We start from the raw sequence: 25,430 nt of genomic DNA, 5'->3' as shown, positions 1-25,430 counted from the left end.
ATGTCTGTGCCCCGTGAAGAGCGGGCCTGGGCTCTCACAGCTCGGTCACTGGGCACGTCTGCTGGCAGTGCTAACAGCCTACTAACGCCTGTGGACACCCTTTGGCTCCAGAGAGCTTTTGGCAGAGCTCGGGAATCCCTGCCTCTCCTCCTCTCTGGAGGGCAGGCATGCTCTGGAGACGGGCAGGGAATGTGTCTGGGAAGATGCCCTGTGAGGAAATGGTGTGGACCAGCGTGGGACTGTGGCCAGGGGCACTGACCTGGGCAAGCCCAGCGGGCAGCAAGCAGTGCTGGGAACAACACAAGGAGCCCGTGGCTGCCAACAGCTGTGCCGCCACCTCACAGCAGGGCAGGTGCCAGATCGCAGCCATGAGTTTCTAGAAGTGGCAGCATGTCTCCTCCGGCGCCTGCTGGGGCTGGCTGCCTGCCACCCTCCCCACTGCCCGGCGCTTTCTGCTGCACCCTCACCTTCACCCACCCTCACCCCCTGCCCCAGGCAAGGTACGGGGACACGTCCCCCACCTGCCTGAAAGCGGTTCTCAAACTAGACGAGGCAGAAGGTGAAATACGTGCTCCACAAAGGCAGCACGGATAGTCTGAGGACCTCCTCTCCCCCAGGTCCACCTGTGAGCAGGCCTATACCAAGAGAAGACGAAGCACAGAGCTCCCCATCCACGTGTCACGTGCTCCCAGGAACGGTCACTGGAGATGAGGCACAGGCTGAAAAAAGGCCCCAGAGAAATGCTCCAAGGACTGCAAGTCCTGTGTCAGAGATTTGCCCCTTGCCATGCTGTTGTTCTTTGCTCCTGTATAACCCACCTTTCCCTTCCTCAGCCCATCTCGACACCAGCCTGTTCTGACTGGAAGACCCAGCAGAAGAACACTGCAACTAAAGGAAATTTTCCTTCAGCTTCAGTTCTAGCTCCTGACACAACAGCAGCCAGGGGAAAAGCTACTGGAAACCTTTTCCAGCCTTGCTCAATGCAGAAATAAGTGTTTTTTTCTCCATGAGGACAGCCAGGATAGTGTAACAGGCTGCCCAGACAGGTTGTGCCATCTCCATCCTCGGAGTTTTTCCAAGACTCAAATGATCAAGCCCTCAGCAACCCAGTCTGACCTCATGCCTGATCCTGTTTGGAGCAGAAGACAGCTAGAAACCTGAATTATTCAGTCATTCTACAACCTACAAACCTCCCTGAACAAATGGCTATTATGGAGAGCTCAGGGTCTGCCCTAAACAAGGTAGATTTTAACTGGAAAAGCAAGAGGCACCTACACGACAACCCAACCTACTGCTCCAGAGCATAAGCCCTTCCAAAGAAATTGCTGCAAATTTCCATTATTAATGTTTATATTGCTATTATTTTTGGTAAAGCAATGGAATTCACCCTCCACTCTCAAAAAGCAACCGTCAAAACTGTTTTGTTTTTTTTTTAAATCAGCTTTAATTTCAACCTCAGAGGCTTTAAAGCTATGAACAGTGATAAACTGAGGCCGATATAAAAAGTGTTGAACAGCATTACGTACACGCAGGGAAGTCAAGTGCTGACGGCAGCTGGAGTTGGGGAAAGAGCACAGCCATACTGGCCTCTCAGAGGGTTTTAAAAGCTTGGTGAGTGCACAGACATGATGCACTTGTATCACCTCTGGGTCTAGAGTTACCTCAGGAACCTAAACACAGTGCTGCGTCATGTAGCTATCCTGCACAATCTACCTATAACCTATATCCAGGAGGTTGAACCAGGTATAGACATAGACGTTATTTATAGAAATTCTTTTAAAGAGGAGTAAAAGAAAAAAAAAAAAGCTACTGCTTGCTGCAGGAAAATTGAATTTTGCAATGGCATGCATTGGCATGCAGAAGTTCTGTTCCTGTTCACAAGACTTGACTCTTCCCCCTCTGCTGAGCAATTAAATGCTAGCAACACAGAGCTAAAAATATAAAACTGATTAGTAAGTAATTTATAAAAAAATTAAGTCAGCTTCACTAGGGAACTCTGTCATTCCCACCATATCTAATTCTATTTATAAGACCAAGTAATGTAATATTATCTGGTATTTTATCCACAGGTATATACACTTAAGAAAATTCTTGTACTGATACTGCTGATAAAATGCCTTCTCTACCACAGACTACCATCGTTCACATTTCATAAATATTTTGTAATCGAATGATGATGTTATTACTGAACATGCAAAAAGACATACAAACATTTCATTGTGCCTAAGAGGATCGTATTTTGACATGGACACTTTAAAAACGAACAACGTGGCCAGTGATGTTTCTGAGGCATTTCAGAGGAGCTCTCATGCTTTGGGATGAAGAACCCACACAGCCTCTCGACACCACTCCACTGCAGCCACACGCATTTGTGTGGGCAGAGGCATCATTCTGCAGGATCACAGAGCCACTCCATATGCTGGCTTTGCTGCAGGTGCCTGCAAGGGAAGGTCACACAACACCTGCTTGTCCACCACCACAGGCAATGAAGCCTGCAAGGGAAGTAGGAAACACCTTGCTGCATAGGGGCTGTGGTTATCTCTGCCCCCAGAACAAGGCTGGTCCCATTAAATCCTGAAAACTGAAGAATGCTTCTGTTTGGACTGGTGTTTTTATTACCCCAGGCATCTAGCTACTCAGGAGTTAAAGTCAGCTTCTCCATTTAGGATTCAGAAGCCTTAGTCCACGATGGAAAGTTAAATATTGATTGCAGTTGCAGTTACGAGCACATCAGTAACAGAGGACAAAGCAACACCTCAGTTCTGCTAACCAGGTATCCATTTAACAAAGACACAGGCACAGCTGACTAGACAGTGTTATCAAACACCTATTAGGCAGGAAAATTAGTTCAGTTTGTGTCAGACAGGATTTTTATCCCATGAACTAGGATATCAGTCCAAGTATTTCTTTAATGAAGACCATGCAAGTCAGAAACAGCCACACTATCGCTGTGGCAGAACTTTACACCCTTATAAAACCCTAAAAATACATAACTAGGAACCCCTAAAACACCGAACATCACAACTACTACAAGAATTCAAACTCCAAAGGAGGTTACAGTAGAACTTTATTAACCCTTATTGTAAATTAAATCAAAACATAGGTCAGTTAACACTACTTGTACACAAAATCACATGAAATACTGTTATTTTCTATGAAAACACGACAAAACAAGCTCTCTGGAACCAGAAAGAATGCAGAGATACCAGGAAGAATCATTTAGAACTACAGTTTTAAATGCTGTAAAATCACTCAGGACTGAAATTGGTTGCAGTATCAACAGCCACATGTAGAAATTGCCTGACACATCTTTCAAACTTCTGTGACTGAAGTTCTATACATATCATTGACTTCAAAAATTTTATACAATGATCTCCTCATCAAATCTAGCATTTTCTGTTGCTGTGAGCAGTAACAGTGGCATGACCTTGGGCTGCCACAGCTAAGTGCCTTGCTTGCTAAGCCAGAACACTGCTCTGACACATTATCTGCCTCACCTGGCAGTGTATAATGCTATGCTCAGGCCAGCTATTAGAAACAAAGATCAGAGTGGATCAGTAACTGACAAAGAAGCCTTGAAAGTGTTGCAAGAAACAATGTTAAGTATTCCTGCTTGCTATTTTTCTGCAGTTACTGCTCAACTCGGATGTAAAATAAGCTCCTGCCTCTTACAGACACTGAAAAGGTTTCTGGAGGACAGGAGACATGGACGCCAAGTTCGTAACCAAATCCTGAGCACAGTTCCCTTCTAGCTGCTTTGAACCTTTGCTGCTCTTACTTCTCATCCTAGAGCCTTTTCCCTTCACGTAGTCCAGCCCTTCACACATCTTCCCATGTGTGGTTCAAGGCAAAGCTGTCAATCGGGAACAGACGGACTTACTCTACAAGTGTTTCTTGTAATGAATCAAAGAACAAAGACTTGTCCTACCAGATATGTACAAATCAGGATTTCAGCCCTGCTCTCCTGTAGTTTGGCCAACAATCCTCAACCACAAGAAAGCTTGTACTTTAATCTCAGTTCAATCAGTGGATTTTTGAAGATGAAGGAGAGTGTTACTTGGATACAGAAAACAAGTTTATTTTGTGCCAAGCATGCAGCGAGTAGAAACAGACAAGTTTAAGCTAGCTAGTGAAAAATTAAAAGAAAGCCAAAATCTCTCTCCACCATCACCACCTTGCCCCGATCTTTTTAAAGTTGCTGTCTATATTTATTTTTTTCTTGGTTGATCACAGCAAAGCTATAATTAGAGCTATAACAAGCCAATAATTTTTAAATGCTCATACTAAGATTGGTTAAAATACAGTGATGTCACTCACTGACAAATTAATCCCCCTACACTACAATCTGCACAAATATTTTTTTAAAATAAAACATTTACTTTGCCAACTTCTGATTCAAAGAGCTAGAGGATACAACTTCTCAGCATTTTTAATGTGCACTGCTGTTCTGTGTAATGGAAAGAAAACACGACCTAATGGCTGACAGGCAGAACCAGGGTGAGCAGACGATTCTCACATTATTGCTGGCATTGCCGCTGACTGATCAGTCAGTCTTTGGACCTTTGTCCCAGTTTTTCCAGCTGCAGTAAGAGAGGTGTGCTTTACCTACTGCCTCTCTTAGCAGCACATAGCTCCACAAACACCGGGTAGGATATTTTCGTCTTGCTCATAGGTTAAATTTATCCTTTCTAGCCTGAAATCATAGGCAAAATTTCACATGCTATCATGCTATTTTGAATAAAGTTAACTCTTTTGTAAAATCCCCCCCCCCCAATCTAAGTACTTTACCTATACACTACAGACACAAGTATAGTTTCTTGATAATATTTTTCTTTACCAGCCTCCCTACCTGCTGCAGCTTTTTGCATCTCATTTCATAGTAGATTTAGGCAGGAGTTACATATGTTTTCCAATCAGTCTCTGACTGCCAATCATTATTTGATTCACATATAGATGAGGTTCTTCTCTGTTAAAAAGACAACTGACACTGAGGTCTCACCCATACAAAATGATCCCTGCACTCCTCTAGCTCCCCAAAACCCTCAATCGTATTAGCGTTTTAAGTGGTGCAACTTGACTAAACCGTTTTCCAAACTTCAGGCCAAAAGAGCTGTTGAAGTACAGTTGCACAGACTCTTCCCGTATTACAGACAACGTCTGAGGCCAACTGGACAGATTTAGAGCAGAGCTACAGAGCTTCAAAGGGAAGCCTGCCAGGCAGAGAGAAGACAGGGCTAGTTCATTTGACAACTGAACTGAAACAGCAGGGGAGCAGCCCTAAGAGGGACGGAGGAGGAGCAAGGGGCATGCAAAGAACAGGGGGAGAATCAGAAGGGGAGGACAGGAGGGCCAAAGGTAATGTATATATGAAAAGGAATATATATTTCACAAATGAGACTCGGCAGAAAATGAACGAACAAAATACAAAAACGAAACAAATCTCTGAGCAACTCCAGGGGAAAAAAAACTAGAAACAGCATCTCCTAACAGACAGAGGAACTAGTGCCTGTGAATCTTACTCAGAGCCTGGGAAGGACATAGCTAACAAAAGCTGCATCAATAAAGAAAAGTAAATAAAGGCAGTGAAAGCAAGTTTAGAAAAGCCTTTGAAAACATGCTCATTTGTAAGTTTTCTCAAGGCAAAAGAAACGTAGTTGTTTCTTCCACTCCAGACAGCTCTGCTTCTTCATCTCAGCTGCTTTGCTATGCCTGTTTCTGTTGTCTTCTCCTCTTCTCCTAAAAATTCAGTAGGGTTAAGCATCAGACAAAAACTATAGCCCTGTTTTCTCCTTGTGGGAGGTGTTACAGCGGCAGCTTCAGAAGGTTTTCTTACTTCCAAGAACGTGTAGCTTGGAAGCCCCATCCTGCTGGGGCAAAAAGCAACCCCCTTCTTCTCCTCTGGAGGGCTCACAGTGACAACTAAGATATTCATCATCCTACCCAGCAAGAGGCTATGTTTTATGGAGAGCGGGACAAGCCCAGGAGGCTCTCTTCCTTCCTAATTTGAATTTCCAGCCTTCCTAGGAGGGGTTATGCCTTCAGAGAAGAGTTTAGCATTTCAGACTCTGCAGATGCAGGCTTGTGTTAGCTGTCCAGAAACTGAAGTAAAATAGGTACAGGGAGAAGCCTGAGTGAAGCGAGTCCAGCGTAGCTGTGCAGTTCTTGCAGGCCCCCTGATCCCATCCATACCGAACTGCCCATAGCAGTGCTGGTCTGTGCCCCAGCTCACACAGTGAAGCCAAGCACCAGCACCATGCCCCATCTCTGTAACCTGGCATCTAAGCCCTTCCCATCAATGCACCAGGGCATTTCTGCATGCTCAATAGCTAAATTACTGCCAATGCCTTAGACTAAGGCCTGGGGACACGGAAAATTAAAACGAAGCAGTTGGGTAAAGAGAAGCAAACATCTAGGAGGAACAGACCCTGTAAACTTATCTTAGGCTGGCAAATTCCCTTCTAGCCACAGGCAGCTCTCCTTCTCTTCCCCCCTCCATCACGCTCAGTGCATTCCACTTGTTTCCCCATGTAAGATCGCCCTCAAAGCAGTCTGCTCTCCTTGCTCTGCCCTTGACATGCTTGACACATACCTTTGCTTGAAGCTGAAGCGCCAGGAGTAATTATGATGATCTGCATTACCCAGTCACATTATTGATGAAATCATGAAGCTAGCAATATAAAACTCTTAGTTAGAGCAAAGAAACTCTGTCAATAGCACCACTGGGGTGCACATTCATTCTCTCTAGATGGCTTCATCACTTAAGCGCACTCAAGCTTACAAACCAGGAGGTATTCTGCAAATGTCAGTCACCAGGAACGTGAGAATTCAAACTCTTCTGCTTCCTTTGCCAATATCACCATGAGGGCTAAGACACTGGAAGCAGAAAGCGGCCATAGAAAAATCTGTGTTCAGCTGGCCACATCATCCTCAGAGCTGTAGAAAGGAAAGGATGAGAGGGCATCAAGCAGGTACAAACACCCCCAACCCCTAACAGTGGCTTCTATTTCTGAATTTCCTCTCAACTCTTCTACAGCTATACTGGTCTGGAAATTCTAAAAAAGGAGACAGTAACGTGTTCAATTGGCTACTTTTCTGATTGCCATTGTGCTTCTAATCCTAATCTTACAGCAAACTGAGGCTTTTCTCTATCCTCCAAACATTCCCATTACTAGCTCTCCCATATCAGACACAACGCTTAACTAGCTTTTCCCCTACAGCCAATTCATTCTGACAAGAGCAGCCTCTGCTCTGCCATCCCTGCCTTCCTCCCTGCAAATCATTCACTTTGGACTCTGTACTAGCTCCCTCTGACAGGATCAAGTCCATGCTCACAGCACATCCCAGCTCCCATGCTTGCTGCAGGCTCCAAGGCTTGGTTGTCCATGGCCAGAGACTGGCAGAAGCAGGGGGGTAAGTCGCAAGCCCTTTGGCATGAATGAACCACCACTCCCCAGGGCAGATCCCTGCCTGCTCCCTGTTACCCATCTGGCCAATGCTTGGATGAAATCTGAGAAGAAAGCAAAAAATTATCATACTCCAGCTCTCACCACATCTCTGATTCTCTTTGTTGTTACACAGAAAGTAACAGCAAGAATTCCCTCTCCTGCCACTTGTTTGCAACCCTTTTACATGCTTTTATTTGCAGTCTGGTCCTTGTTTCTCGTGTTGTTTTTACTATCTACTTTTATTACAATTTTGTAGCATCTAGATTCCTGCTGCGATACGCTCTAGTTTTATTCCTGCATTTTTCTCTGGGTAAGAGGGGGAGTGAAAGATGAAAAGGTAAAATTAATTTTTTTCTTTGATAAGGCAGTTAAGAAGCACATTGGTCCCCCTGAGCATTTCAATAGCTTATCCCCTTTTCTAATACTTCTGAGAGAGGAATGAAAGCTGAATGCTCAAAACTGCCAGCACATCCACATGCTCTTCTTTGAAAATTGAAAACTGAGACTAATTATAATGGCTCGCAGAGTCCAATTATGTTGGTGATCTAATCAGCTAACATCAGGAGAAGCACTGAATAAATCTGCACAATAGCTGGGGGACAGAGTCCATTTCTCCCTTTCTCCCTGGCCCAGCACATTTAACGCATGCTTATCAGCTGCATGACATCTGAAAAAAAAAAAAAAGAAAAAGGCACCGACTGCAAAAAGTTTTTTGAATCTTTCCCTCCCATTTCTCTACCCACATCCCAAAAAAGAAGCCTTTAATTTACAAAGGATTTTTTTTTTTCTGGGTCTGGGCACACCCTCTTGAAATAAAGCAAACATAAGCACTTGGATTTCATTATTTTGTGATTAAATATGTTATGAGACAGAAAATTGGCAGAGAAAGTAAGGCTGGTTTGTTCGTGTTGGTCTTACTGTTGGCTCTTTGTGCACACTCTGAGTGGCAGGCCTCTGTAAACTGAGCTCAACACTTGTGGGGTCCTTCTTCAACTCTACCGGGGGCCTGTCCCCTCTGGCTACTTCATCAAATTTCAGAGATCTGCTTGGCGAAGGAGTAAATATTACTGTTGTACACTCTTTATCCTTCTCTTCCACGCCGTTGACATTTTCTCCATTGATGCTGACTTTTCCATCTACCTGCGAATACAGTTAAATAAATATGCTGAGACAATTAGCATTCAGGGGAATTTAGGAAATTAGGATTTCAACATGATACTACAATTGTTGACACAGTCTGTGCCGTAAGTGAAGGTCAGAGCCAAGCACACATTTCATTCAACAAGCCAAGAGAGAAGAAAACCCTATTCCAGGTGGGTCATAAACAAAATACAGACAGGCAGTAATAGCAATTTTTCTGGATTCCCCGAGTTCCCAGATTTCATTCTCCCAGTAACATACAGGCACCTTCTGCATGCATCACAGATCAATGGAGTTTAAAAGAACAAAAAAGATTTATGTCAAATTTAGACTAAAACTGTTGGGTTTTGCATTGCTTCATGCAGGAGGCAAGCAGGTTCCCCAGGACTAATTATGCTGATGAACTGCTACGCACCCTGACTAACGCACCACAGTATTAGTAGACCATGCTTCCTGAAGCACTGTCATGTGAACTTTGAAGGGTCAGGAGCAGCCAAGTTCATTCACTTGTTACTTTACTGTTTTTAACAGGGAAGCAAGGAACCAACAAATAAAACTGGGCATTCCTCCTTCTTGATGAGGCGATAAAACAGATAGCTGCTTTCCCAGAAAATGATTTTATGCGGTCTCCATGAAAAGGAGAGTGCAGAAACAGTTTAACTACTTTGTTCTCAGGGTCAAGCTAGCTCCTTGGTGGGCACATATTCCCACTTAGAAACCCTTAAGCAAGGATGAAAACACAAAATCAGCTCTAGCTTCTTCCTCTGCACTGATACAGCTTCCTCTTGGGACTTTAATACTTTGTAATTATGTTCTGAATGGAGGTGGCATGTAAAGACTTCACTTTGGAGGGCTGTTTGTAGAAGCCATGGTATACATGAAAAAAGTCTGGCTACAAAGAACTCAGAAGCCATTCACCGTAAGAGGGCCCAGCTGGAGAGAGACCAGGAGAGGACTAGGTATCAGTAACACCATATTGCTCCTGCCTAGCTACAGCACAGATATTTATAGGCTTGTCAGCAGAGGTGAGTTTTAAATAGATTTGAAGGAGAGCTTTGTTACTCTGTGCAGAGATCCTTACTTGCAAAATGGTCATCATGGAGACAACGCAAAGGTGAGGGAGTAAATATGGACAGTCTTCTCTGCTAATCATTGGACTTTGGGGGTATAATTGGCATAGGTCAGTGATTTCTTAGAGAAGCTATCCGGGATATATATTGTGGTTAGTCATTTCAGGTTTCTCCACAGGTACGGGATACACAAAAAACACATGTGAAAACAAGTGCAGAGGTAAGACACACCATGGGACCTTCTCGCTTATTTTACTGTTATTGAAAACTGATGCAGCAAGTGTCAAAACTACTCTATCAAACTGAAACACAGTTTAAGACGACAAAGTTCTTCCCACCTCATCCTCCTTGCCCCACTTTTTATTTCATCATTGAATTATCTTCAGTACTTTACTTTTAGGTAAACAGCTTGGGTACCTCAAGAGCGGCATTCCAGCTTAGTATATGCCACCAGTGCTAAGCTGAAGGCAAACTCCTCCCATTGACTTCTTGTATACATGCACCCAGAGGTCTGTTCTCTATCTGAGGGTGATTAACTAAGGGGCCATCTCCAAGCTGCTGGGCATCCTCAGCTCTGACAGAGGTGCGTGCGGGGAGGTGAAGGCAGTTAGCACCTCGTGCAATCGGCTCCCTGGGTCTGCAAGTGTTTTCACCCCTTCTTACAGATCTTACAGATCAACAGGTTCCTTCTCTTTCCTCACTGATGTTATCCACTCAACACAGTAGCACTCCTAGGGTTTATTTCCAAATGCAAGTGTGGGCAGACACCGAGCCCCAAGTCTTCTGGGATTGTGTGCTGGATTACCTACTAGAGAGGCAGGTCTTGAAAGATTTCAGAAATAAAAGAGTCAGGAAAACATTTGCAGGCTGCACCATCCATTTTAGTGTCTCTGTTTAGACTAAGACATTTCTCTATTTATATTAAGGAGGAAAACCAAATGTTTGAACGATCAGGATAGATGTCCTGGCTGTAGAGTTAAACAAACCTACTCCTTTCCTTCTGGTCTGGAGCAAGTCAACATATTGTCACCAGAGCTGAGAATCATTGACAGACTGGTGTTTCAAGGGAAAATAATGCTACAGCTACATGTGCTAGGGAATGATTCCTACTGAGACAAACCACATTCTTCCACATCAAGTGAACAAGATCTAGACAGACTTCTAGTGGTGGGTGGTGGAGGGTAGAAGTGTCCGTGGGTTAGTTTCTCCCCACATATGTGAACTATATATGCATTAACGTGAGGGTGATACACACATACATCTTGGTTCTCTGAGGAAAAAAGTGGCATGGATTAGAAAAGATGATTCACTGATGTCTAAAATGTAAACTCTAGGTGAATACCAGCTGAAGTATAGGAGAAATAGAAATTACCAGTTTCACATTTCAACTAGGAAACATGGGGGGGTCCACAGGAGCTGGGACAGACTTCAAGGACCTAGACATCACAACAAGCTTTTTCACCATCTATACAAAGCTGACTTATTTTAAAAAAAGTAAACAACCTGAATATACATGGTAGCAATGCTACTGGGACATCAGCAGGCTGCAGGGACCCTGCATGCCACTAGCGAAGTATCAGATAGCAATGGCAGACACAAGAGGACTCAAAACTCTACAGGCTGGGGACACCCACACCAGTAGGCTTTGCACTGCTTAGAAGGCTACAATGAGACTTGGGGAAGCTCCAGTCTTACTACAGGCACTGCGAGAAGCAGATTTCTTCAAACCTGACTTATTTGGCCTGTTCTCTCTAACACACCCAACTTCATTGCCTTCATCATTGGTTCAGTATCTTATTCCCCTTCCCCACATCCACCCAGGCCAAAGATACACTCCTCAGGTTTCATATCCCAGCTTCTATCTCTTCTTCTATCCCCTTCCTCCGCAAAACTCATAGCCGGCTCCCTATTCCAGGCAGCTCTGCTTTTGTCAGAGCTCTCTTACTTCTTTTACTCCCATGATCTTTGCACAGTTTTTGCAATCCAATGCAGTCACTCGCCCTCCCTCACCAAGAGTCCCCAGTTACATGGCTGCCCCAGTACCAACTGGTTCCCTTAAACCTGCATGGACAGCCTGCATCCCCTCTTTAAGCCGGTGAAGCAGCTTTCCACATTCATCCCTGGTGAGAAGCATGTTTAGGACAGAGAGTAGCATTGGCCAAGCTGGGTCTTGACTCTGAGGGAGTAGGGGCTCTCCACACTAATACATGCACGCTGCAGTGTCACAAAGGCTTATGACTTGGCTGAAGGGGACATGCTTGTCTGGGCATGGGGAAAATCAGATCCCTGACACAAAAGCCAGTTCAGGTCTTGCTCTGGAAGTCAGGGCCTCCACACTCCCTGCCCCTTCCCTTTTGTTTAAAAACAAAAAAAACCATGACAACATACTCTTTCCTAACCTCCTTCTAAGAAAAAGCCTCGCTTCTTTCTTAGAGATCCCCCTTTCCCTGTCTTTTCCCAAACAAATTTAGCCTGAGAAAAAATGACCAGCAAAAATATTCCATCCTAAACAGGTCAAGTTTCTAAGAAGGTTGGTAACCAAGAAGAGACCACTGGACTGGGCAGCACAGAGCACGAAGCTGAGTTTTATAACATCAGAATGCAGCAACCATTTTCTACTTAATTGCATTAAACACATTTACATTCAGACGATTTAGTCAAGATCTCTTTGCCTCCTGTTTGACTTTGGGGAGTGCAACGTATCCTACCTTAAAGTTCTTTAAAACTTCCTGTGTATTTTTGGGTTGTGAGTAAGGCTTGGGTGTCAGCATAGGCACAGCCTTGGAGACAACACTTTTGCTGGGAGATGTGCGGCCCGTTGAACCACTGGGCTCTAATTCAGCAGTAGGAACAATGGTTGCTTCAATGGTGGCAGTGAATTTTGGAGCAGGCAGTGACTGTTGCCTTAAATATCTCAGAGGATTTGGGTCCTTCAGTGGGGAATTTGGCTCCACTGAATGGCTTCTTTCCAGAATTTTTGGCATCTGCAAACGCTCAAGGACAGCTTCACTGATCGTGAATCTTTCGATGTACTGCTGGAGGATGCTCTCAGCCTCCTCCTGTGACTTTGCATTCTTGTATGCCTCATGAAGCTCCCGCTCTCTTCTCTCTCTGCACAGGAGACAACACAAGAGAGACCATCGCATTAAAATTAATGCCAGAAATCACTTCTACTTCCTCTGCTCCATCAATATCCTTCCCTCTCCCTCACCCCAGGCCTGCAGGCATGGCTGTCCACAGTTACCTATCACCTATGGACCACACAGCATTTTCAGACATGCCACTGCACTTCAGTAAAAGAACGTACTTCTCTTCCACAATTTCTCGGTAGGTTTTGATGCTTTTTCTACGCTCATTTGTTCCGTCTCCAGACAATAACCTTTCCATTTTCTTTCTCTCAGCTTCTTTTTTTATTAAATCCTGTGAAGCGCTCCTTCGACGACTCTTCCACCGAGCCAGGTCCTGTGAGAGAAGGAAGGCACCTGAATGCAGAGCTGCAAATAGCTAAAAACTGGCCAGAGAAACCAATGAACATAGCCAGCCGCTTTGCAAAGCCTGTTCCTCGCTGTGGACTGGGGTCCCATCACCTGCTGGCAGCAATGTTTATTTTAAAGAGAAAAGAAGATTATACCATAAAATGAAGACTGATTTTTCTCCTAACAGCAGGACCCAGTAAGGATTTCATAGCTCCGCTGGTGTATTGTCTTTTTAGCTTTGTCATGCTAAGTGTAGAAACATGCTAGGTAATAATACCAGGAAATTTGGTCTAAAAGGACAAGTCAGGGCACTCACTTTTACTTGTGCCAACATTAGGGACAAAACCTGATTCCCCAGGAAGATGAAGTAGCAAAATGATGTTTGGTGAAGAATTTCAATAATCAGATGTATGGGAGGCAGGAGTTCATTGGAGTAAGGGACGCTGTTTCACCATGAACTACAGCCACACTGACAGCATGTCTTGGAGACTTGATAGTCCCATACTTTGTCCATGCTATCAGTCAACTGCAGGCAAGCATGGCTGACCCATGCACAGAAAAATCCAGTGCAGCATCCAAACTTAAATTCTTCCTCATGGGCACCATCCAATATTTTGGACCCAGATCCGAGCAACATAGGTTAGGGACTAAAGTGGCTCACACCTGGCTGGTAAGAGATGTGACAGAGCAAAAAGCCTGTGGTTTGTATCCAGCTATATAGATATGTCCTTGTTGAAGTAATAATCTTACTGTTTTTGGAATCTGCCTGCCTAAAATTGTCCAGAAGATAGACTGATTCCAGTTCTTTACTTCTCTTGCAAAACCAGCCTGACACTAAACCAGAGAGTCACAGGAGATGCCTGTTATGGGCACCTATGTCTTGTATCCTGCTTGGGTTATGAATTCACAAGTCCTGGAGGGTACAGAGACAAGATCTTTTTTACAGTAAAAGTATTATAGTAAGTTTCCTAAGCTGTAAAATTTTTTAGCAGCTAACTAGTAATGGAAAAAAAAAATTTACATGTAAAAAGTAACCTCTGCAGAACTTCTGCAAAGAAAAATAACTTCCCAGGAAACTGTAAGTGCACACTTATCATTAACTTTACAACATCAGGAGATTGGTATACAGATTATTTTTCATGCACTCTAACAAATTCTTTTTTTAATAAAAACCAGACATTCTGTACACATACTCAAGTCAAAAGCTTTTTCATTAATTACATGGTTTTCCAAATATTTTAATTGCATTTTTATTGGTAAACAGCAGAAGGTACTGCAAGCATAACTTATTTTATTAAAACCAGGAACAAACCTTGTCACTTTTAATTTAGCTTAAACCCACAAATTATTGACATTACACTCAAGGGAATGCTCATTGAAGTATTTCTTCACATGACCTACATATATCAGCCTATAATCCCCTTCTTGAAACATAGGCCTTTCATTTTCCTCAGTTACTAATTATTCTCACTGAAGTACCAAAGCATTTCTTTATTCAGCTACTCGCACTATTTCCTATTGTTTGGAAATTAGTTTTTCATTAGCAAATTTTGTAACATAAGCCCTCCTCCTCTTTTTGTGATTAAAAACCAGACATGTTTATCTTTTCCAGCTCTGATGCTTTAGAATAACAATAACAAAAAAAAAAGCCATGAAACTGTTAATTGTTGGCAAATTTACAGCACAGGCATATAAAAAATATCAGACCATGAATGCGGTGTTGTCTCCATAAAGCCCTCTGAATGCCAAGGACATTCCAGTTAAGGGCATTTTTAGTACCTCTTCAGAACTTTTAGTTCAGTGCAGAAGGCGCTGAGGGCCTGGAAAACTTACGCACTTTAGCTCAGAGGATTTTCCATTCAACAGCAAAGAGTTTTCAAACCTCTTGAATGCCTTTGGACTCGTTCTTATCTCTGCTGGGAAATTATGGCTTCCCACACATACAGACCGCTTCCGCTGAAGTCCTTCGTTTTTCTACTATGAAAAGTTATTTCTTAGTTATATATACTGTTCTTTTTTGGACTTTTCTACCAAAAACCTCTCCGAGATGTTTCACAGTAGCTGTCCCTATAATGGGAAATTACTGTACTAGCTTCTTGAAAAGACTTGTTTTGTTTGGTTTTTTTTAATTAAAAAAAAAATGTCCCAAATTCCTCATTTAAAATCAGTCTTTCGGAATAAACAGGATTGATACTAAAACCCCTGATACTAACTTACCTGCAAACCATGCTTTTCTGTCCTTGCTAATTTGCTGAAGATAATGCCAAATGCCAGGACAGCTTAAAAAACACATAGAGGAAAGTGGGTTTGGAAAGGCCTTGTAACCCAAGCAGGGTGTAGCTAACTTGAAGGGTAATTTGCTTGGACAAGACGGAATATGTTCTGTCACTGTTTCTGGACTTCTGCAAAAACTTTCTGTATCTATGCAAAATTATTAAAGCCAAGTCCAACCTATTTATTCACTGTCCTGCTTAGCCTTGTGTTTTGTCACTTTGGGCATTTACTAATTAGAAAAGTTAGAGAAATCAGCAGTTAGAACTGTTCTGCTTTCATTTTTACCTAATCCCAGTTTAATTAGCTTTTTTTAAAAAAAGCAAAACACCCGGTGCACAGGCAGAGGCACAAGAAGACTTTGTATGCTCTAATTTACATCAAATTATGGATGTCTATGCTTTTAGCAACAATCCATTGGGGTTGGGGAAGGGAAGTGAAGGAAGCACTCCTGATTATTTTAGTGCTAGAGAGCAATTGTAGATTTAGCAGGTTGTACTTTTCTGCTTAGCTAGCTGGCTTCAATGTCACCATTGCAGACAATGTTACACACTCACATCTTGCCATCTGGTCTCATCCTCTTTCAGCTGGTTGTGTATATTCTGCAGTTTCTCATGGCGAGCTTTGCTATGAGGCTGAGTCACAGCTTCTTCTTCACATCTCATGTCAAACATGCTCATACTCCTAAACAGGGGGAAATAAGTAGTAGTGCAGTGTTATTTAGAGGTTCATACTCTTTCAGCATGTTAGAGCTAAAGCCACATGAGGGTGCTACAGAAGAATCAGACACCTGAACCGTTATGAAGCTCCCAAAAGCAGCAGTCCCCCCTAGAAGGACCAATTAGCATCCCTACGGCTCCCACATAGTACTTCAGGCATTATACTCCTCAACTTTCTCTTGTTTTTGTTAGTTGACTGCAACTTTGACTCTCACTAAGAAGCATTACTAACATTACAACGTCATCAATAGCTCCTATTAAAATCATTCTATTCTGAGCAGAGTTCAGAACATTTTACCTTCTGAAGATCTGTTTCCCAGTGAGTTTTCAAGACCCCTCCAATTAACACCGCAGACAGAAGCTTCCATTTCAATGTAAAACAAGAGAGGCTTGAGAAGTATATCAGGTGCAGCACGATATACTAAATGCTACTGCTACACAACCAAGGAGAGCCTGCACGGAGAAGTACATGCAGTGCCAAGAGCATGGTACTTCCCTCCTCTCCCCTCCCTGTCTCGAAGAAACTCAATGCTATCAGCACCAACTCATTAACACAGCTATCCTAACAAGGAAAAGCTGACGCTCAGAACAAACAGTTTCTTTTTACACATTCTATTTCTGTCCCTGACCTTTGGAGAGTTAAAGGATAAAAAGGTCGTGGTTTGATACCATACATCCATTCACAATACATAAAGATCTTCACATGAAGATAATGTACTGACTACACCCCCCCACCTATTATTAGTAAAACATGACCTCAGTTGTGCCATTAAAAGCAAAAAGAAAAAAAAAAAAAAAAAAGAGAAAGCCATGCAGTTCCACATGAAGTGATTTCACAGCAGTCTTCAAATGTAGCTTTAGTGAGCCAGTGGGCCAACTAGCAGGAGAAAACATCCAATGGAGATAAAATTGTAGGGAACTGTGTCCGCAGTAATCAAAGTGAATAGACACGGAAAGCTGTGCATATATACATTGAGCCAACATTTGTACTCAGGCAAGCAAAGATGGGAATGAACCACTCTCAAGGGAAAACTGAACGGTCTGGAAGGTGGATGGCAAAGGACATACACAGATCCCATCCCGTTAGTTTGTATTTACTCAAAAGTGAAGGACAGAATACACATCCTATGCCTTTAAGCATGAACAGCAAGGTTAGCTTATTACCATGCTTCACCCCTTAAACCGAGTGCTGAGGGTACACAAGTTTGGGTTCCTCTGTGGGTAGTTTAAGGGTTGCCTTGCTCAGGATTGGACTGGAGCACTCCTAAATAACAGAACCTAAAGAGATGGCAAGTTTTGTTGTTTTTAAAACTAAAGGCATATCACCCACTAAGGAACATTTAAATATTAGTCATATTTTGCAGACTGGTGGGGCAGCTTGGAAGATTTCTAACTTGGAATAGTCACCCTTAAAGGGTTTATTCCAGTTTAAGAGCTTTTGAAACTCACACTAAGAAAAACCTTTAGTGCTACAGATTTGCCACCTTGTGCCTATTAGGTCAAACTGGTTGTGTAGCTCCTTTCTTGCTCCCCTCCCTCATGTTAGAGATTTTTTCATTCACATGCAGTAGAAGCAAGCAGGAGACCTGAAATGGTGGTAACTGGTTCTAGCAGAGTACACAAGTAATCACCCTCTGCCATTTGGGATAGAAAAATAAAAGTACTTTCTACCAGAGTCCCCTAATGTCCTAATGTAAGGCTAATATTTATTCCCTGTATTCACTCGGGGCTCTCAGTGTGCATGGAGACAGCAAAACCAAAGGTTTTATGGCTACTAACAATGCAATAGAAAAGGTACTCTGGAAAAGGCTTCAGCCTAGGCCAGGAATCAAACTGTACACTACAACCCCACATGCACCTTCTGCTCGCTCTGGTTGCCACCTCCTGCTGTTGGGCCTTCGTTGCCTTGGATAAGTAACCAGGTAGGTTTGAACATCAGCTCTGCAGCAATATGTTCTTGAACAAACAGGTCTTCCCAAGAAAGCAACCTGAAGGAAACATCTCAAAGCACTGTGCTGTGCTCTTCTCTGACCAACATGCAGTAACCATGAAGGAGGACCACCTGCTTCCCTGAATACATGGACACGGCCAACTAAAATGCCTACGTCAACTTCTCCACCTGACAAGTTCATCCTTAGAAAAGAATCAAAGAGGCGAAAACTCCGAGCTACTGCCAAAGGACACTTTCACTATGAGTTCCACATGATTTTGTCCTGTTTCTTTCTTACAGAAGCTACAAATGGCTCCAAGCCCATCACTACCACCTGCACGAACAAGACTAGATATACTCCTTCCTTCAGCCATGCACTGGGCCAGCAGGCACGCAGCACGCAAAAGATGTAGCTGTACCGGATTCATGTTTGTGAATCCTCTGCCATCAGCAAAGCCCTGCGGACTGTATCCAAACCCTGTCTGGAAGCAAGAAGCCTTTCCGCTGTACCAGACCTGCTGTTCTAACAAAGATCTGGTAAAAAACACTGTGGAGACCAGCAGTGTATTTTGGAGGGCTAGATCTTTGAGATGATGTGAATTTTTAAGTTACGCTACTTTATTCTTGCAAATTACAGTTGTTCCTGTCGGTGGTATCATGCAGCATTTTTTTTTTTTAAACAGATCTAAACAAGTCATGGATAAAAAAAAAGTCCGCAAGAACCTGAGTGTTCAGACTTTAATTTAAAAGTGAGAAATAAGGTAAAAACCTTCTTTTTTATGAGGATATGTTAAAAATCCTCATGAAAGGCATTTATTATGTGGCTGCATTACCATTTTGCAGGCATACTAAGATTTAAGAAACCCCAATAAAACATAAAAAGCAACAGGCTGGCTAAGGAATCAGACTCCAGTGAACAAATACTCAAAAATCTCATCTCACTATTATTTGCTTGTCAGGCTTAAAGTATGAGGTATAAGTCTAAACTCACGCTGGTACTGTCAGGCTATCACCAGAACGCAGCCCCATCTCTTCAGGAGATGGGAATGGGGCTGATCGGCAGCAGCACGCAAAGTACTGCCTCCTCAGGGCCCTGAGGCAGGCTGGGGTTGGTGACAGTATCCAGCGTTCTCTAACCAGCAAAGGGAACTTTGTCAGTCTAATAAAGGAGTTTCCACTTTTGCTGCTGGAATTAGCAGCACCTAGTCTAAGACTGAATTCGAGTAAGAGTTTTCAAAAGAGATTTGACAAACAGTTTGGAAGCATTTTAAATGTCAATTCATTTTTCCTACTTGAAAGCCATATTTTGTTAGATTCTTCACAAGTACTTCGTCTTCAGCATGAAAAACAGTATTTTGATTATAAGAACTTAAAAGACAGTTTAGAATAATAGTGCTCTGTAAACTGTGGCACATCTGGAAAGGATGACAATGAGGCTTGAACATTTATTGTTTTGCCTTTTAAAACAAAATCAGAATCAATGTGGAATAAAGAATATGATATATTCATTTTTGCTACCTTCACATTATACAACGAACCCACTGCAATGCCTCTTTGAAAGGCATCCTCATGTACCTTCTCTCATGTTTGCACTTAATACGGGCATGCAAAAACGTGGCGGAAAATATGAACAAATCAATCAGACAGGTAGGCTTGCTGAAATGGCAAAGTCGTCCCCATTGTAACGTACAACACGTCTGTGTTGTTCTGCTCTTTTTATCTCATTTCTTAATTTGATTGAACAGATTTCTGCTGCTTGAAAATGGCCACATTTACTTTGTGGTCAGAGGACACAAGCTTTGCTCAGCATAAAGGTATTACAGATCTTGTGAAGAATATTCAGTTCATGATTCTAGCCTTTACCGTTAGAGGAAAAGGCAAAAAATGACATATAAGTCCCTGTATATACTTGTTGTAAAAAAAACCTCCAGTTGTTTGTATTTTGCTATTTAATCTGGGAGACAGAGGAGGTAATATGCATTTCTGTGAACAGGAGGAGGATATTAAGGACACTATTATGCGGGTAGTTCCCAACTACTTTGTTTCTAAAAGCAAGCACTTTGTATGAATAGCTAATACTTTCACAGAGCTTTCTAAATGCCAATGCATATGATTCTGAACTACAGTTTACATGCATATACACACAATTAAAACGTTTGAGTGAAGTAAGTATCACAGTCCTACTCTTTCTGTCAGAAGTAAAGCATTGAGGTGAAGAGCTTATAAAAATGAAGTTTAGTACATTATTAAATTAAACCCAACCTAGAAGGGATTCAGGAGAAAGTTTTTAAAAGACAACAACAAAACTGCTGAAGATGCATTTTCCTGGATTATTCTGAAGATCACAATGGACTTTACTTTGGGATTTCTTTTTTCTTCCTGTACAGGTCATACTTTATTTTTTTCCTCAACACCCAGCCCAGATTTAACCCAACTCTCTTTACCTGTAGCTGATTAGAGGCAATGGAAATTCAGAAGAAAAACAAAAGAAAAGAAAAAAAAAAGAGGAAACAATACTTTAAGCAACAGCTGGGCATTAGTGTTGTGCTCAGTTTTTATGGGTTTTTATATAAAAATTATTTTTAGCTGCAATGTAAGCCATATTGCATTCCATTTTTCAGCACTTTTCTGAAAAATTTATTTGCTGGAACACTGCAAAATAATAATGAGGCATCAACTGCATTTTAAATTAGTAGAAAGACAGAAAAGCATGCAGTGTAAGTTGTTTAAAATAGAATCTTGTGAACACAAGACAACTTACTCTGCGTCATCAGACACAGCAGTTCTGGGGCCGAATCTACAAGACCAAATATAAAATTAGAGCGTTGATAAATACATTAAGTAGTAATTGCAACTGGACCCATACAATTTGGGTAACTGTCACTTGAACATCCAACCTGTACTAGTAAAGCTGACCGAAAAAGATTCATACTATTCAAGGATTATGTATTCAGCGAAAAAGACTTACCTAAATCACCTGGAGCTCAAACTACTTAAGAACACCACCCATCCCTCCCTGACCCCATACTAAGCCCCCATTATAAAAATCTGCTGAAGCATACCTAAAATAGGTGCAGAAAATAATTATTGAAAACAGACAATATACTAACATTTAGATTAAGTGCCACACATGCGATGAATGGAGACAAAACTTAACAGTTACATCCCACAGGACTGTTCAGAATCACCATTACTGAAGCAAGGAAGAGACAAATATTATAGGCACAAAGTGAGCCACAGGATTTCCTTTTTGTTGTGTTGGGGTTTTTGGGGGGTGGGGGTGGGTAGCTGGGAAAGGTACTGGTAATACACAAGTCAGTGTCATTCGCTAAAGTGACAGTCTTGTTCAGAGCCATGCAAACCACATATTTGTACCTGGGATTTATCATAGAACAAGTACAAAAGTCAACACTGCAACATTTTCTAATCATGGAGAAGTAAGGTACACATCTCTAAAAGAGCAGAGGCCAGCTGAACCTCTGCTATTCTTAAACATTTTTTGCAATTCAACATATATACTCTAATCAAATATTTCCTTTCCATTAGCTTTGATACCAATATTTCAAATGAAAATGCATGACACAACTATTCCGTTCATTTCTCAAAAGTGTATTACTGACATACAGTATTTTAGTCTGGACTGCAAACACATCAGGCAATGCACAATCTGAATTCTGAAGTGTGCACACAGGGGTGTACAAGCTGCGTGATTCACACCATAGAGAGCTCACGTTTGCAGATGCTCATCCTTGGATGACCATGTTTCTGTTTTGTTTTCCTCAGGAACCTCCTGAAGCTTAGATGTTTGACCAAGGTGGACTTCATTAAGGCCTTCACCCACTTGGGCAGTACAAACAGTCTCATCTTGTCCTGCAGGAGGAAGATTGCATTTTTCCTGCCCTTGCTGCTCTTCTTGCGGTGGTTGTATTACAGCTTTTCCAGAGCTATTAATGCAGACTTGTGGACATGTTTCAGGCCTGAGTGAGCCAAAGGCAGCAGTGCAAAGAGACGTATTAAGCAACATTTGAAAAATCACATATACATAATGAAAAGCATAGCTGTAAGTTAACAATTAAAACCCCCGCAAACCCACATAGGTGATAGGTGACAAGCTAAGTGAGGCAGGTACACAAAGAATAATTTTAACAGTCAAATGCTTGTACTTCCATTCCTCTATGACAGAAACATTAATCTTTGGCACTGTCCGGGACAGGTTAAGTATTAAGTACATATTTTAACTAAAGTATTCAACTTAAGGTCTTCTCAACATCAAACCGCTGTTCAGTTCTATGGCAGATGAGTTTTTCTTCTCCTGGCTGAACCGTACGCTAGTGTTTCATCTGTGTATGCACAGGCATGTGCATAACCTTCTCCTCATGTACTTTGAAGAGGCTGATGAATAAGAACCTTTCCACTCTACCACCTGCATGTGGCTCAACCAGCCAACGATAACTCTGTTCAAAGACTTAAACCACCAACTTCCCCACATAGCTTCACACATCTGAACAAAGGTGCTTAGAAAGACACTGAGCAGTATCAGGAGGGATCTCGGGATCTCTAGACTTCCCGTTTGGAAGTCACTGGCACCATCTAAGTCATAGACAAGCATTTAACCTACTACATCTACATCTAGCAGGTCTGTTTCTAGCTGGAAATTATTGTAATTATTAGCTTATATTTAACCAGAAACCTCTGCAAATGTAACTCGATCTGCTATGTATATCCATTTCCACGTGCTATTAAGAGAATTTTGCATCTGGTAGAGCTCTGCTTTACAGGGTCCACCAAAAGGGCCAGAAACCCGGCCCTGCTGCCTTCTGAGCAGAGTCAGCACAGAATCAAGGACAACCATGGAAGAAACTGCTGCTGGTCCAAAAGCAACTCCTCCAGATTAAGAGATCTTTACAAACAGCCCACAGGGCCAGCTACAAAGGAAAGAGAGAAGCACAACTTTCTTACCTCGTACTTTTCTTCTCAAGTTCTCTAGCTGAGCCCTGCTTACTCTGCTGCTTTGAAAATGGCATGGGAAGGAACTGCTTAACACTGGGCACAGGCTGTTTTAGAAAAGCTCCAGTTCTTCTGGCCAACATGTCATCTCTTAGTGGGTCTGGAAATTTCACTTTGTTTTCTGTTCCACCGCTCTGCAGCTGAGGGATTTCAAGCTGTTCTTGGCTCTCTTCTCGTGTGACAGTACTGCTCAGGGAGACAAGTGACACTGGTCTGTGATAATGCTCACTTGTGCAAAGGCAACTGGCTGCTCAGGCAACATGGGGCACTGTTACTCAAAGCACAGTTGCAGAGTAATGGACAAGTAGGCAACTTTAGCTACAGCACGGGGAGTGAGAGCATGAGGAAACTATGTTGAATGCCACACTTATGTAGGTGATTCGTTAGAAGTTGGGGATTGCATAAAAATGTATGCGAGGAATTATTCACTTAGAAGCTGGCAGAAAAGTCTGGACAAAGCACCATGGATTGTAAAAGAAATCCCCCCAAAAGATGAAAGACTGTTTTCATGCTGAACAGCAATTAAGAACTGAAGAACTTAAATATTATGAAAGAAAACAGACTGGTTTATGTTCATAGGATACATTCTTGTAAGTAATTTCATAAAACAGAACACATGCCATGACGAATGAGTAAAACACATCTTTAAAAGCCACGTGAAGAGCGAACAACATTGCTGACTGATCCAAGCTAACATCACACACACCCCAGGCATGAAGCTCAGAGGGATCTGCTTCTGCTCTCTGACCTTTCTGCTTCCTGTGGAGCCTTCGAATCCTTCTCACGAGCTGCGGCCTCCCCTTGCCGCTGCTGCAGCAGATGAGGAGCTACTGACAGGGGGGGACCATGTTTGGGAACAGGGCTAGTGGTGCGCCTCTGAAAAGTTCCCATCCTTCTAACCAACATATCATCTCTCTCAATGTCTGGTAAAAGCCCATCACAGTCTTCCTTGGTGCTTTCTTGATGTTTGTTCAAACTGCATGGGGTTTGTTTCTCAGAGACGATGCCAAAAGCTGGGGCAGGTGCTGGCATTCTGCTGCACGAGTCATCTGTACCTGACTTGGCTACCTCACTATCAATGAGACTGAGAGGAGAGGTGAGATAGACAAAACGTTCTCAGGTCAAATGAAAGGTATGAAGAAGAGTCCTCCAACTCAGTTTTCAAATGTTTTTATGAACACACAGACTTCAATGAATGAATTGCTTGCTAAAAGCATTCATTAAAAATTCTTGCTACAGCCACAGACCACGCAATAAAAGCAAAGCTGAAGAAATGTAAGCTCTGTTAATATGTTAACTTCCCAGAGCTGTAATTCTCCTCCTGATAAATGCCAGAAACACAGAGCACCAATACACCCTGGTTCAGCATTACATCTTCAAAAAGAAAGTCAATCCATCAAGTTTGAAGAAAGCATTTTTTGAACATCAGTGAGGCCAGCAAGCTGAACGACAAATTCCTAATGTGCTGAAAGCAGGCAGAGCAACGCCACTGGAATTTGAGAAGCAGAAAAAGCTTGAACGACAGCTTAGGCTGAGATACCAGCGATTTCAGTGCCCATTAGAAAATTCGAGGCAAGCTCTCGGAAGACATTCACACAGTGCTGTTTTGTGTAACCCTAAACATGTTAAGATACTGTGAAGGCATCACATGCCTGAACAAGGCCATGTGCATAAACAGCTCTTTGGTCTACGCCGCAGTCCACCCCCATGCACATCAGCATCTGGCAAGAACAGATCTCATTTCCAGCTCAGCAGCGCTTCCTAAGCCACACCAAATACCTGGAGTCGTTCTGTGGCTTAGGTACTTCATCACTGTGTTCAGCAAACCCAAGACTGCCAACAGTGGTTGAAGGAGAGCTTTCAACACCAGAGTGACTCTCCACACCATCTTTCTTGCTTTCCTCTTCTGTTCCACTCTTGGATGAAGCTCTGCCAATAACGAGCTTGTCCCATTTCTGTTGATCAATCTCAGTTACTGGCCCAAAATGCACAAACTTCTGCTTGGGGCTACCAGCTTTTCTGTTTGCTCTGGCTTTGCGGACAGCAAAATCATCATGGGATGCTGCTTTCACTGTGATTTCAGCTGGTGGCAGAGTGTCACTGCGACATTTGAGATCTTCTTCACTAGTCAGAATGAGGAATAAAAGAATCCCCCCAACATGAGACCCCAGAATAAAGCAGATTAAATGTTCCTAAGGTTTTTGAAGGGTTTTTATTTTAAAATTCGAAGACATGGGTACAAAAAGCTATGGCATACTGAGGCCCAAATGACAGATAAAATCTGAAGATACTGCAGACCTGTTGGGGAAACTCTGGGAGCACATCCATGGAAGCTCTTCCTTAGGGGAAGGAATGCAGCATATGGCCCATTC

General features: G+C 42.6%; 1 protein-coding gene across 2 annotated transcripts in view; it reads right to left on the bottom strand.

The window, feature by feature from the left end:
- LIMCH1 (LIM and calponin homology domains 1) overlaps positions 1-25,430 on the bottom strand; it is a 181,361-nt gene that overhangs the window by 25,188 nt on the left and 130,743 nt on the right. For both annotated transcript variants that reach the window (XM_080373762.1, XM_080373763.1), the window contains exons 12-20: positions 24,838-25,182; positions 23,807-24,142; positions 23,011-23,244; positions 21,783-22,028; positions 20,813-20,848; positions 15,960-16,086; positions 12,963-13,117; positions 12,364-12,766; positions 8,364-8,585 (exon numbers count right to left, since the gene is read on the bottom strand). In XM_080373762.1, the coding sequence (XP_080229888.1) occupies positions 8,364-8,585; positions 12,364-12,766; positions 12,963-13,117; positions 15,960-16,086; positions 20,813-20,848; positions 21,783-22,028; positions 23,011-23,244; positions 23,807-24,142; positions 24,838-25,182 (2,104 nt within the window). The remainder of the gene's footprint in view (positions 1-8,363; positions 8,586-12,363; positions 12,767-12,962; positions 13,118-15,959; positions 16,087-20,812; positions 20,849-21,782; positions 22,029-23,010; positions 23,245-23,806; positions 24,143-24,837; positions 25,183-25,430) is intronic.

Source organism: Falco punctatus (genome assembly GCF_963210335.1).
Source record: "Falco punctatus genome assembly, chromosome: 1".
NCBI classification, from domain to species: domain Eukaryota; kingdom Metazoa; phylum Chordata; class Aves; order Falconiformes; family Falconidae; genus Falco; species Falco punctatus.
This window is presented reverse-complemented; position numbering and strand designations above follow the sequence as displayed.